At 44.0% G+C, this 15,377-nt stretch overlaps 1 protein-coding gene across 2 annotated transcripts in view; it reads right to left on the reverse strand.

The window, feature by feature from the left end:
* Nucleotides 1-15,144, reverse strand: part of pias1b (protein inhibitor of activated STAT, 1b) — a 21,654-nt gene extending 6,510 nt beyond the window's left edge. The window contains exons 1-8 of one of the 2 annotated variants that reach the window (XM_029759539.1): nt 15,095-15,144; nt 11,104-11,569; nt 10,818-10,902; nt 9,939-9,986; nt 8,810-8,900; nt 8,149-8,283; nt 496-601; nt 169-242 (exon numbers count right to left, since the gene is read on the reverse strand). In XM_029759539.1, coding sequence (XP_029615399.1) covers nt 169-242; nt 496-601; nt 8,149-8,283; nt 8,810-8,900; nt 9,939-9,986; nt 10,818-10,902; nt 11,104-11,569; nt 15,095-15,118 — 1,029 coding nt within the window. In that variant the 5' untranslated portion in view covers nt 15,119-15,144. Of the gene's footprint in view, nt 1-168; nt 243-495; nt 602-8,148; nt 8,284-8,809; nt 8,901-9,938; nt 9,987-10,817; nt 10,903-11,103; nt 11,570-14,462; nt 14,604-15,094 lie in introns of those variants that run through there. The other variant, XM_029759540.1, reaches the window with a different exon arrangement.
* Nucleotides 15,145-15,377: the final 233 nt, after the last annotated feature.

Below are 15,377 nucleotides of genomic sequence, written 5' to 3' on the forward strand. Positions count from 1 at the left end.
AAGAGGAAGATGAATATCGTGCTGTTTGTAGCCCCAGTGGGATGACAGAACTTCTGATTGTGATGTGGTTGTTTTACCTCATCTACCTACTTTGACCCGATCACTGATCGATCGATTCTGATTAAGAATCGGCTGCTAAATAACTCAAATGTAAATGAGTGTACGCACCGGACAGAGTAGAGAGACTCGTAGACTGGTGGTCGCAATCTCACTGTCAGGGTCTGCCGTTAACTTCTCTTTGACTGTGGAGAGAGAGAGAGAGACAACACAATCTCTGCCGTTAACTTCTCTTTGACTGTGGAGAGAGAGAGAGAGAGAGAGAGAGAGAACAATCTCTGCTGTTAACAGAGAGACAGAGAGAGACAGAGAGACAGAGAGAGAGCGAGAGAGAGAGGAGAAAGAGAGCGAGAGAGAGACAGAGAGCGAGAGACAGACAGACAGACAGACAGACAGACAGACAGACAGACAGACAGACAGACAGAGAGAGCCACCTACTGAGAGCTCTGGAGTGGTCTGGGTTGCGGATGCCTTTGGCTCGTAGTCTCTGTAGCAGGGTTGTGGATGTCTGCTGTCTGACCAGGTACACTGCCATGGAGAAACTCTGAGAGAGGAGACAACAGGAGGGAGCTTGTCACAATGAACCACGATGACTCAACACCATTACATGAAAACCATGATTTAACCCTCATACTTACTGACTGGGGTCATTTTGGGCATTGGATTGAGAGAAAAAAAATAAAAATACTCCCAAATACTCTTGACCACCTGCTAATATGGCTGGTATGAATATAGTTCTACCAACCAATGCCAAATCTACCCCGCTGGTAAAGACCTGTATCCGGGATTTTGATCAGATAGATCATCTGAAGAGATGAACTCACACAAGATTGTACTTTTCTATACCACGTATTGTATGACTATACAAAATCACCTTATTTTTCTACATATCAAAAATTGGCAAATGGTACACAAACTCTGCCAATGGTATAAATATTTGATGAAACTAAAATATAGAACTCAGATCCACTCCACATTAGGACTGACCCCATATAGAACTCAGATCCACTCCACATTAGGACTGACCCCATATAGAACTCAGATCCACTCCACATTAGGACTGACCCCATATAGAACTCAGATCCACTCCACATTAGGACTGACCCCATATAGAACTCAGATCCACTCCACATTAGGACTGACCCCATATAGAACTCAGATCCACTCCACATTAGGACTGACCCCATATAGAACTCAGATCCACTCCACATTAGGACTGACCCCATATAGAACTCAGATCCACTCCACATTAGGACTGACCCCATATAGAACTCAGATCCACTCCACATTAGGACTGACCCCATATAGAACTCAGATCCACTCCACATTAGGACTGACCCCATATAGAACTCAGATCCACTCCACATTAGGACTGACCCCATATAGAACTCAGATCCACTCCACATTAGGACTGACCCCATATAGAACTCAGATCCACTCCACATTAGGACTGACCCCATATAGAACTCAGATCCACTCCACATTAGGACTGACCCCATATAGAACTCAGATCCACTCCACATTAGGACTGACCCCATATAGAACTCAGATCCACTCCACATTAGGACTGACCCCATATAGAACTCAGATCCACTCCACATTAGGACTGACCCCATATAGAACTCAGATCCACTCCACATTAGGACTGACCCCATATAGAACTCAGATCCACTCCACATTAGGACTGACCCCATATAGAACTCAGATCCACTCCACATTAGGACTGACCCCATATAGAACTCAGATCCACTCCACATTAGGACTGACCCCATATAGAACTCAGATCCACTCCACATTAGGACTGACCCCATATAGAACTCAGATCCACTCCACATTAGGACTGACCCCATATAGAACTCAGATCCACTCCACATTAGGACTGACCCCATATAGAACTCAGATCCACTCCACATTAGGACTGACCCCATATAGAACTCAGATCCACTCCACATTAGGACTGACCACATATATTTGACTGGACCATTGTTTGATTGAAAGGTTGTTGGTCGACCAAGATATTTTTAGTTGAGCAGTGGCGAATATATAAAATCATTTATGAGCACTAGCTTTGGCCTGGACCGAGTTCATAGTTGATACAATGTTTCCAGTTCCTTGCAGACAGGCCATGTGATTTATAGGATAGCTATTTTTAAAATCAGGATATTTTCTACCTGCGGGCTGCAATGTTTTTATTTCATGGCTTTATGTGGGCTATTTTTACACTTTGAGAATGGAAGTTACTTTTAGATTTGTATAATTTTCCATTTAGATATACAGTGCATTCAGAAAGTATTCAGACCCTTTCACTTTTTCCACAATTTGTTACGTTGCAGCCTTACTCTAAAATGTATTAAATTGTTTATTTCCCTCATTAATCAACACACAATACCCCATAATGACATCACAATACCCTATAATGACATCACAATACCCCATAATGACATCACAATACCCCATAATGACATCACAATACCCTATAATGACATCACAATACCCTATAATGACATCACAATACCCCATAATGACATCACAATACCCCATAATGACATCACAATACCCCACTGTGAGTAGAAGCATCCTGCCATAGGCCCTCCCACTCCCATTGTTCACTAGCAGCCATGATAATGCTGTGGCGTGAATAAAGAAAACTAAGCCATATGTTTGGTCATTGTTTCACTAGCAGCCATGATAATGCTGTGGCGTGAATAAAGAAAACTAAGCCATATGTTTGGTCATTGTTTCACTAGCAGCCATGATAATGCTGTGGCGTGAATAAAGAAAAATAAGCCATATGTTTGGCCATTGTCTTTCAGGATCAGTGAATGAATCACAAAATTACAGAAAGTTTTCATACTTGACTTATTCCACATTTTGTTGCGTTATAGCCTGAATTCTAAACTGATTTATTTTTTTATTTTTAAATAAGGTCTTACCCATCTACACACAATAGCCCATAAAAACAAAGTGAAAACATGTTTTTAGAAATGTTTTCAAAAGTAAAGAAAATGTCAAATTAAATATAATTTACATACAGTACCAGTCAACAGTTTGGACACACCTACTCAGGGTTTATCTTCATTTCTACATTGTAGAATAATACTGAAGACAAACTATAAAATAACACATATGGAATCATGTAGTAACCAAAAAAGTGTTAAACAAATCAAAATATATTTTACATTTGAGATTCTTCAAAAATCACCCTTGCCTTGATGACAGCTTTGCACACGCTTGGCATTCTCTCAACCAGCTTCACGAGGTAGTCACCTGGAATGCATTTCAATGAACAGGTGTGCCTTTTTAAAAGTCAATTTGTGGAATTTCTTTCCTTCTGAATGCATTTGAGCCAATCAGTTGTATTGTGACAAGGTAGTGGTGGTATACAGAAGATAGCTCTATTTGGTAAAAGACCAAGTCCATATTATGGCAAGAACAGCTCAAATAAGTAAAGATAAACGACAGTCCATCATTACTTTAAGACATGAAGGTCAGTCAATACGGAACATTTCAAGAACTTTTTAAGTTTCTTTAAGTGCAGACATAAAAACCATCAAACGCTATGATGAAACTGGCTCTCATGAGGACAGGAAAGGAAGACCCACAGTTACCTCTGCTGCATTAGAGTTACCAGCCTCAGAAATTGCAGCCCAAATAAATGCTTCACAGAGTTCAAGTAACAGACACATCCCAACTCAACTGTTCAGAGGAGACTGAGTGAATCAGGCCTTCATGGTTGAATTGCTGCAAAGAAACCACTACTAAAGGACACCAATAAAAAGAAAAGACTTGCTTGGGCCAAGAAACATGAACAATGGACATTAGAGCGGTGGAATTAGAATTCAAGGCACACTTAACCAGCATGGCAACCACAGCATTCTGCAGCAATACACCATCCCATCTGGTTTGCACTTATCATTTGTTTTTCAACAGGACAATGACCTATACACCTCCAGGCTGTGTAAAGGCTATTTGACCAAGAAGGAGAGTGATGGAGTGCTGCATCAGATGACTTGGCCTCCACAATGACCCGACCTCAACCCAATTGAGATGGTTTGGGATGAGTTGGACCGCAGAGTGAAGAAAAAACAGCCAACAAGTGCTCAGTATATGTTGGAACTCCTTCAAAAGCATTCCAGGTGAAGCTGGTTGAGAGTATACCAAGTGTGTGCAAAAATGTCATCAAGGCAAAGGGAGGCTACTTTGAAGAATCTCAAATATAAAATACATTTTGATTTGTTTAACACTTTTTTGGTTACTACATGATTCCATATGTGTTATTTCATAGATTTGATGTCATCAGTATTATTTTACAATATAGAAAATAGTAAAAATAAAGAAAACCGCTTGAATGAGTAGGTGCGTCCAAACTTGACTTGTACTGAAAGTATTCACACACCTTTGCTATAACACTCCAAATTGAGCTCAGGTGCATCCAATTTCCTTTGATCATCCTTGAGTTGTCACTACAACTTCATTGAAGTCCACCTGTGGCCAATTCAATTGATTGGACATGATTTAAAAAGAAACACACCTGTCTATATAAAGTCCCACAGTTGACAGCGCATGTTAGAGCACAGAATACAGTATATATCATGAAGTCCAAGGAACTGTCCATAGAGCTCCGAGAAAGAATTGTGACAAGGCATATATCTGGGAAAGGGTATAAAACTATTCATAGAGTGTTGAAAGTTTCCAAGAGCACAGTGGTCTCTACATCATCGAGAAATTGAACAAATATGGAACTACCCAGACTCTGCCTAGAGCTGGCCGTCTGACCAAACGGGGCAACAAGGGCCTCGGTCAGGGAGGTGACCAAGAACCCAATGACCACTCTGACAGAACTACAGAGTTCCTTGGTTGAGATGGGAGAACCTGCCTGAAGGACAACAGTCTCTACTGCACTTCACCTATCTGGGCTTTATGGCAGAGTGGCCAGACGGAAGCCACTCCTGAGAAAAAGGCACATGACATCACGCCTGGAGTTTACAAAAAGGCAGGTGAAAGTCTCACAGCACAAGGCAAATGATTCTGTGATCTGATGAGACATTCAATTGAGCTCTTTGGCCTGAATGCGAAGAGCTACATGTGGAGAAAACCAGGCATCTCTCATCTAACACCAGCCCTACCGTGAAGCATGGTGGTGGTAGCATCATGCTATGGGGATGCTTTTCAGCAGCAGGGACTGGGAGGCTGGTAAGGATAGAGGGAACAATGAATGGAGACAGATACAGGAAAATCCTTGAGAACCTGCTTCAGAGTGCAAACGACCTTAGAGTGGTGGGAGGATTTATGTTCCAACAGGACAATGACCCCAAGCATACAGCCAAACCAATGCTGGAATGGCTTCAGAACAAGAATGTGAAAGTCCTTGAGTGGCCCAGCGAAAGCAGAGACTTGAATCCCATTGGAAATCTGTGGAAAGACTAAGATTGCTGTTCACCACCACTGACTTAACAGAGCTTGAAAAAATCTGCAAGAAAGAATGGGAGGAAATCCCCAAATCCAGATGTGCAAACCTGATACAGACATACCCAGGACGACTCAAAGCTGATACAGACATACCCAAGACGACTCAAAGCTGATACAGACATACCCAAGACGACTCAAAGCTGATACAGACATACCCAGGACGACTCAAAGCTGATACAGACATACCCAAGACGACTCAAAGCTGATACAGACATACCCAAGACGACTCAAAGCTGATACAGACATACCCAGGACGACTCAAAGCTGATACAGACATACCCAAGACGACTCAAAGCTGATACAGACATACCCAAGACGACTCAAAGCTGATACAGACATACCCAAGATGACTCAAAGCTGATACAGACATACCCAAGACGACTCAAAGCTGATACAGACATACCCAAGATGACTCAAACCTGGTACAGATATACCCAGGACGACTCACAGCTGATACAGACATACCCAAGACGACTCAAAGCTGTAATCCCTGCCAAAGGTGCTTCTACAAAGTACTGACTCAGGGGTGTGAATACTCCGGTTTTCAGAAAAATCCTTGTTGGAGGATTCTGGATGTCCCATTTATTTTATTCCCTTCTGATTACGTGAATCTACCAACCAGACTAAAAATAAAATAATGTTTAACCTGTAAATTCATGGGAAAGTTACCGGAATATTCCAACTCCAATCACCCTGCATTCATTACCCTGTCTACCTATCACATCACCCTGCATTCATTACCCTGTCTACCTATTACATCACCCTGCATTCCTTACCCTGTCTACCTATCACATCACCCTGCATTCATTACCCTGTCTACCTATTACATCACCCTGTCTATCTATTACATCACCCTGCATTCATTACCCTGTCTACCTATTACATCACCCTGCATTAATTACCCTGTCTACCTATTACATCACCCTGCATTCCTTACCCTGTCTATCTATTACAGCACCCTGCATTAATTACCCTGTCTACCTATTACATCACCCTGCATATCTATTACATCACCCTGCATTCATTACCCTGTCTACCTATTACATCACCCTGCATTCATTACCCTGTCTACCTATTACATCACCCTGCATTCATTGCCCTGTCTACCTATTACATCACCCTGCATTCCTTACCCTGTCTACCTATTACATCACCCTGCATTCATTACCCTGTCTACCTATTACATCACCCTGCATTCCTTACCCTGTCTATCTATTACACTACCCTGCATTCATTACCCTGTCTACCTATTACATCACCCTGCATTCATTACCCTGTCTACCTATTACATCACCCTGCATATCTATTACATCACCCTGCATTCATTACCCTGTCTACCTATTACATCACCCTGTCTATCTATTACATCACCCTGCATTCATTACCCTGTCTACCTATTACATCACCCTGCATTCATTACCCTGTCTACCTATTACATCACCCTGCATATCTATTACATCACCCTGCATTCCTTACCCTGTCTACCTATTACATCACCCTGCATTCATTACCCTGTCTACCTATTACATCACCCTGCATTAATTACCCTGTCTATCTATTACACTACCCTGCATTCCTTACCCTGCCTATCTATTACATCACCCTGCATTCATTACCCTGTCTACCTATTACATCACCCTGCATTCATTACCCTGTCTACCTATTACATCACCCTGTCTATCTATTACATCACCCTGCATTCATTACCCTGTCTACCTATTACATCACCCTGTCTATCTATTACATCACCCTGCATTCATTACCCTGTCTACCTATTACATCACCCTGCATTCATTACATCACCCTGCATTCATTACCCTGTCTACCTATTACATCACCTTGCATTAATTACCCTGTCTACCTATTACATCACCCTGCATTAATTACCCTGTCTACCTATTACATCACCCTGCATTCATTACCCTGTCTATCTATTACATCACCCTGCATTCATTACCCTGTCTATCTTTTACATCACCCTGCATTCATTACCCTGCCTATCTCTGAGGTCCATGACACCACAATAAGATTCCTTACCCTGCCTATCTCTGAGGTCCACGACGCCACGATAAGATTCCTTACCCTGCCTATCTCTGAGGTCCACGACACCACGATAAGATTCCTTACCCTGCCTATCTCTGAGGTCCATGACACCACGATAAGATTCCTTACCCTGCCTATCTCTGAGGTCCACGACACCACGATAAGATTCCTTACCCTGCCTATCTCTGAGGTCCACGACACCACGATAAGATTCCTTACCCTGCCTATCTCTGAGGTCCACGACACCACGATAAGATTCCTTACCCTGCCTATCTCTGAGGTCCATGACACCACGATAAGATTCCTTACCCTGCCTATCTCTGAGGTCCACGACACCACGATAAGATTCCTTACCCTGCCTATCTCTGAGGTCCACGACACCACGATAAGATTCCTTACCCTGCCTATCTCTGAGGTCCACGACACCACGATAAGATTCCTTACCCTGCCTATCTCTGAGGTCCATGACACCACGATAAGATTCCTTACCCTGCCTATCTCTGAGGTCCACGACACCACGATAAGATTCCTTACCCTGCCTATCTCTGAGGTCCACGACACCACGATAAGATTCCTTACCCTGCCTATCTCTGAGGTCCACGACACCACGATAGTGTTGGGTACTGTGGTGGACAGTCTGACCAGTGACGTGATGTTGATGGGGCGACTCGGCCGTTTGGGTTCCACTCCGTTTTTGGTTGGAGGAAGGTAGCCCTGAGGAGGGAAGAAGAGACGACGTCAGTTTGTTTGAGTTGACGAAAGCAACTACCAAGGTTGTGGGTTTCAATTCTCCGAAGGGTTCGTCAAACATACAAACAAAATGTACGTAGTGTAAAGCCCTTTGGATAACAGCGTCTGCAGTTATAACAGTGATATATATACAGAGCATTTAGAAAGTATTCAGACCGCTAGACTTCTCCCACATTTTGTTACGCTACAGCCTTACTCTAAAATGGATGAAAAGGGGGGAAAATAAGGCTGTAACGTAATAAAATGTGGAAAAAGTGAAGGGGTCTGAATACTGTCCAAATGCAGTACTACATATTATATTTTCCTTGAGTATTTCTTAACGCAGTGTTTCCTAATCCTGGTCCTGGGGAACCTAAAGGGGTTTTACACCAGCACACCTGATTCAACTAAAGGCTTGACGAGGAGCTGATTAGAGAAATCCAACCCAACAAGGTGTAGCCCTTTAGGTCCCCAGGACCGGGATAGTTAACAGTCGGCCAGACGGACTCACCGGGAGGTTACAGGGTTTGCTGTTGACTTTAACACACAGGTTGGATGGGAAATGATCCTCCTGGGTACAACTCGTCTCTGATAAACAAAACCTGGGACAGAAAATACAGAGATAAATAACTAATTACCAATGAACAATATGACATATCCCATAACCAACTCATACGACAGACCCAGTAATACACAGTAGCAGTCAGTCAGTCAGTCAGTCAGTCAGTCAGTCAGTCAGTAGTTAGTCAGTCAGCAGTCAGTCAGTCAGTAGTTAGTTAGTCAGTCGTCAGTCAGTCAGTCAGTCAGCAGTCAGTCAGCAGTCAGTCAGTCAGCAGTCAGTCAGTCAGTCAGTAGTTAGTCAGTCAGTCAGTCAGTCAGTCAGTCAGTCAGTCAGTCAGTCAGTCAGTCAGTCAGTCAGTCAGTCAGTGAACACCACTCCTACTGTGAACACCAGTCCTACTGTGAACACGAGACCTACTGTGAACACCAGTCCTACTGTGAACACCAGTCCTACTGTGAACACCAGTCCTACTGTGAACACCAGTCCTACTGTGAACCAGTCCTACTGTGAACACCAGTCCTACTGTGAACACCAGTCCTACTGTGAATACCAGTCCTACTGTGACCACCAGTCCTACTGTGAACACCAGTCCTACTGTGAATACCAGTCCTACTGTGAACACCAGTCCTACTGTGAACACCAGTCCTACTGTGAACACCAGTCCTACTGTGAACACCAGTCCTACTGTGAACACCAGTCCTACTGTGAATACCAGTCCTACTGTGAACACCAGTCCTACTGTGAATACCAGTCCTACTGTGAACACCAGTCCTACTGTGAACACCAGTCCTACTGTGAACACCAGTCCTACTGTGAACACCAGTCCTACTGTGAACACCAGTCCTACTGTGAACACCAGTCCTACTGTGAATACCAGTCCTACTGTGAACACCAGTCCTAATGTGAACACGAGTCCTACTGTGAACACCAGTCCTACTGTGAACACCAGTCCTACTGTGAACACCAGTCCTACTGTGAACACGAGTCCTACTGTGAACACCAGTCCTACTGTGAACACCAGTCCTACTGTGAATAGAGGTGAAATAAAGAACAGGTTGGAACACCAAAGGCGCCTTACCTTAACTGAACCTGGACCGCAAAGTCACACTTTGTCCCAGAGATGTCCCTGTAGACAGACAGACAGACAGACAGACAGACAGACAGACAGACAGACAGACGGTTTAGGTGAGAAGTGAAGCAATGAGCAGTGAGAAAAATAAACATGACTTCCAACTAGAACATGATTTATCCAATGCATCGATTTGCAGTTTATAAACGGTATTTCTTCCATGTCTGTTATTTCTCATAAGGAGAATTACGCCTGGTGGGAGTATGAATTGAAACCAGTCCTTTTCTGAGGGAGATACTGTAAAGACACAGTGGTTCAGTGGTTCTGTGTGTTTTATTGCTTTAAATAGGAGCATCATGTACAGCAGTCAGTCCTTAGTCCTCCTCTCCCCTCCCCCCTATTCTCCCCTCTCCTATTCTCTCTCCTCCCGCCCCCCCCCTCCACTCAACTCTCCCTCTCCTCCTGTCCCATCCCCTCTCCTTTAACCCCCCCTCCCCCAACCCCCCTCCCCCATCCTCTAACCCCCTCCCCTCTCCTCTAACCCCCTCCCCATCCTCTAACCCCCCCTCCCCATCCTCTAACCCCCCCTCCCCATCCTCTACCCCCCTTCCCCATATTCTCCTCCCCCCTCCTCTCCTTCCCCTCCCCATCCTCTAACCCCCCCTCCCCCATCCTCTACCCCCTCCCCCATCCTCTAACCCCCGCCCTCCCCATATTCTCATCCCCCTCCCCCATCCTCTACCCCCCCTCCCATCCCCCATCCTCTATCCCCCCTCCCTCCCCTAACCCCCTCCCCCATCCTCTCATCCCCCATCCTCTATCCCCCCTCCCTCCCCTAACCCCCTCCCCCATCCCCCCTCCCCCCTATTCTCCTCCACCCAGTCTTACATGGAGCTGCTGATCTGCTGGACCTGCTGAGGCGTCAACGCAAAGGCATAACACGTCTCCTGAAAGCGCTGACTGTTGTCTGAGGCTGAGGACCAGAGAGAGGATGAAGACTCAGCCAACTCATCATACCAAGACAGACAATGACATAGAAGCACATTTAGTACATCCACTTAATTGCAGGTGCAGATGTACAAACGGTAAAGTGATTAAAGAAAGATTTTTTGAATTGTATCCCATGAGAAGCCAACCCAGCGATGACCTAACAGACAGACACCACATTACTCACCCAGGCTGGTGGGTTTGATGAGCTCATCCAGCATGTCGTAAAAGGCCAGTCTCTGCAGCTTGACGTCAGGGTGTAAGGGGTGAAGGGAGGAAGGCAGTCTCTGCAGCTTGACGTCAGGGTGTACGGGGTGAAGGGAGGAAGGCAGGTGGGGAAGGCCCAGCTCGTGTTTGGGCCCAAGCAGGGAGAGGGGCGAGGGGGACCCGTGGCTGTCAAACCCCAGCGAGGTGAGGCCTCCAGACAGGGTGGAGTGGACACTGGGCAGGGCCAGATCCACCGGAGACACCATCTTGGTTGGGAAGCGGCGTCTGTAGAGCTCCTTCACCTTCATCTGGACAGCGGGGCTGCAGCCGGCCTTAAGGAGGTGCAAGGCTTTGGTCAACAGTTCGTGTTTGCGTCCGTGTTTGTTGCGTCCTGCGTAGCCTAGTAACACTTGTAGCTCTGAAACACGAAGGCTCATCACCATTTGCTTTGGGAGAAGGGAAAGATCATAGCTATTATTACAGGATTATTATTACAGCATTATACTCCGGCATTACACTCTGGCTTTGTCTCACTGCAAAGCTACATTTTAGGGAACACAACTTGTGTGAGTAAAGGGACAATCAATAGGTGATTTACAACTTATGAAATAGTCAATTATGTTTTTATTTCACCAACGACAGCTAGGCTGGCAGGCTACTTGCTCTGGACACCATAGGAGTCTACAGTCTAGTCTCAAGCAGCACTCCTACACTAAGTCGCTTTATGGATAGATTCATTCGGAAGGTGATCTGAAGACATGGGTCTCTCCTCTACACAAAATACAACCAGAACCTAGCCTTCACCAGACAAAACAGCATTCATTCCACCTCAAAAAGCAACCAGAAAGAGGTTTGACACCCACCATCTCAGATTGTTCTGAAATCCTTTATGTAGTTAAAAACAGATTAGCATTCCTGAGACGTTATTCTGTTGAATTATAATTTCATCCCTGAGAAATTATGCTAATTGACTGCACTCAAATGAAGACATTTTAATTTATAGGATAATCTTCATTAAATATTGTAATTAACATCCAATTTATTTTCATCGTGAGAAAAAGCGATTGGTTTTCTACCCAAAGTTGCAAAGAGAATGTTGTGATCCACATAAGAGACCATTAAAATTGATAAAAGAGCGTGGTTGCGACAGTAGCAGGAACAGCGGCATGTAGTTGGTAAAACATGGTACTTTCACAGAAATTTATGGTAAAGAATGAAAACAACTTCAAAATGGCTAATTTCTCTGAACAGGGGAAGAAAACCATCACCAGTCTCACAGGGAATACATTACAGAGGATGAAGGAGCAATACTCCAAGCAGCAGTTCCCATACTACTGATTATTTAACTAGGATAGTCAGTTATGGACGTTAAGAACAAATTCTTATTTACAATGACGGCCTACCAGGGAACAGTGGGTTAACTGCCTTGTTCAGGGGCAGAATGACCGATTTTTACCTTGTCAGCTCGCGGATTCGATCAGGCAACCTTTCAGTTACTAGTCCAACGCTCTAACCACTAGGCTACCTGCCTCCTCTAACCACTAGGCTACCTGCCTCCTCTAACCACTAGGCTACCTGCCTCCTCTAACCACTAGGCTACCTGCCTCCTCTAACCACTAGGCTACCTGCCTCCTCTAACCACTAGGCTACCTGCCTCCTCTAACCACTAGGCTACCTGCCTCCTCTAACCACTAGGCTACCTGCCTCCTCTAACCACTAGGCTACCTGCCTCCTCTAACCACTAGGCTACCTGCCTCCTCTAACCACTAGGCTACCTGCCTCCTCTAGCCACTAGGCTACCTGCCTCCTCTAGCCACTAGGCTACCTGCCTCCTCTAGCCACTAGGCTACCTGCCTTCTCTAGCCACTAGGCTACCTGCCTCCTCTAGCCACTAGGCTACCTGCCTCCTCTAACCACTAGGCTACCTGCCTCTCTAACCACTAGACTACCTGCCTGTCAGACATAGAGAACTGATACTGTATACTGGTTGTTGGGTTGGGGTGTGCGGGGGTCTGTGGGTGGCTATTGATCATTTTATTAGATTCCTCATGTCTTACTCATTGTTACTATATTTATTGAAGATTATATGAATCCTATAAATTAAAAATGGCCAATTTGGGTGCAATCAATCAGATTAAATTTCTCAGAGATAAAATTATACTTCAACAAAATAATGTTTCAGGAACTAACTTCAGAAACATTGAGATGCTGGGTGACATGGCTCGCTGAAATGACATGGAAGTGAAGTGAATATATGGACAGAGAAGTGCTGTGGGAGCCTACAAAGTGAATATTAGCAGCTTTAGTCCACAGTGGAGGTCTGCCTAAACGGTCTACTTAGTAGCCTACTCATGCTGGACAGTGGACACCCATTCAGCATTAACACAGTCACCAACATTTTTGGGAAAAGCTTGTTTTGACCAAAACATTTGTATTTTTCAAAGTGAACTAAATTGTGTATCCATCTTTTGAAAGGAGAGAAGATCTGACTTAGTGGTAAAGAGGAAGGGAAATAATCTCTCTACCACTTCATTTTTTTGTAGAAAATTCTGTGATGAAGCTTCAAAAAAGAGATCAAGATTCTCCACACAGCCCCTGACGAACTACAGATGGGTGAGATTGCAGAGAAGCTTAGGGGGTTAGGTAGCCAACCCCCAAAACTAACATCACCTAATAACTTACACATCATCAACAACAACAGAGACATGCAATCCTTATTTTCCTCAGTCTTCACACATCCTAGAACGGTACCTTACATTAAATATCAAGGCTTACCTCCTCAACTCACAACTACTTGTGTTTCAGTTTCATTATAGCTTTACATTAAAATAGATTGGTGTTAACTGGCATCACAGTTAAATAAAGGTTAAATCAATTTTTTTTAAGTATCACTCACAAACACCATATCATTACAGGTGTGTTTACAGACACTTCTGTGCTATTTGGTTTCACTGTACAGGCAAAAGCATGGAGGGTGCTTCTGATCACATATTGACTAACCTACTAATAGTTCTCTGCCTTTGTCACTCCGTAATTCATATTTCACACCATTAAAGTGGCAGGTAAGATAAAGAGGACTCGACACAGAGGCTAAGATAGTTTATATTAGTGTGTGACGTTAGACTGTAGACGTTGAAAATACCTAATACCTTGCCTTCTTCAACCTAGACTTTAGCTAAAACAAAATGTTTTACAAAAATCAAACGTCTTATTCGAATGGGCACATTCTCCTTAACAGCTTGCTGGCTACACTTGCTAGCTAGCTATGGCTAACCGTGGTGGCTCCTCCAGGTAGCTCGTCCAGGTAACTCGTCCAGGTAACTTTTTACCACCACCCACCTGTAGTGGCCATCTTTGACGTCACTATCGTCATTATAAATCAGCTGATTATCCCCACTGCTTAATCTTGGAGGAGAAAGAAAGAAAGAAAAAAAAAAGTCGAGACGTTCAACTGGAAGTTATCAACTAACTACACATCCTTTGACGCCGTCTGGTCCAGGACGATTCGCCCGGCCTGGACCAATGCTACGGAGCTAGCTTATTAGCTAACATTACATTAGGGCCGAGCAATGGCTCTTTGGTTTGGTTGAAAAATGCTGACTGGCGGGAAAATAATATGCAGTTTTGGCTGATATAACAAGGTTCTGGCAATGTATTACACATTTAAATTAAATATTAACTGGCGAAACTGGTAAGCTAACCACACAACAACTAGTTAGCTAGCTAGCTTACTACTGTAATTCGCTAGCATCAAGCTGCGAGGCAGGCAAGATTCAATCGTAGCTAGCTAACAATAACAATGCTACCTACCGACTTCCACTGAGTTTTCTACAAAAATGAAAAACGTACCCTATAACTAATAAAGTAAATACTCAAATAAAGAAGATTCCAACTACATGTAATCCATGGGTATGACTTAAAAACAAAATACAGCCTTTTTTTGTCAAATGTAATTTTGGCCTACGCTTTACCTTCAGTTCCGCACTCTCCGCCATCTTGTAACTCTGAGCGCAGGCGTGAAAGCGAGGAGACTAGGAGGCAGACTAGTCCGCGGAGGGAATCTCAATAGTTGTTATGATACCTTGACTCTACCATTTCAATCGCTCTCACAATTGACCTGTAGATGGCAATCTCGCACTACATAAATCCATTGACTTTATATTTAAATACATCCCTTACAATCATTATATAGTATTTGCTACTTAATTTCAAATGATGAAGAAACGCATTAGGTTACAAGTGTGTAAAAAGTTA

The sequence above is a fragment of the Salmo trutta genome, chromosome 7 (genome assembly GCF_901001165.1).
Source record: "Salmo trutta chromosome 7, fSalTru1.1, whole genome shotgun sequence".
NCBI lineage: Eukaryota > Metazoa > Chordata > Actinopteri > Salmoniformes > Salmonidae > Salmo > Salmo trutta.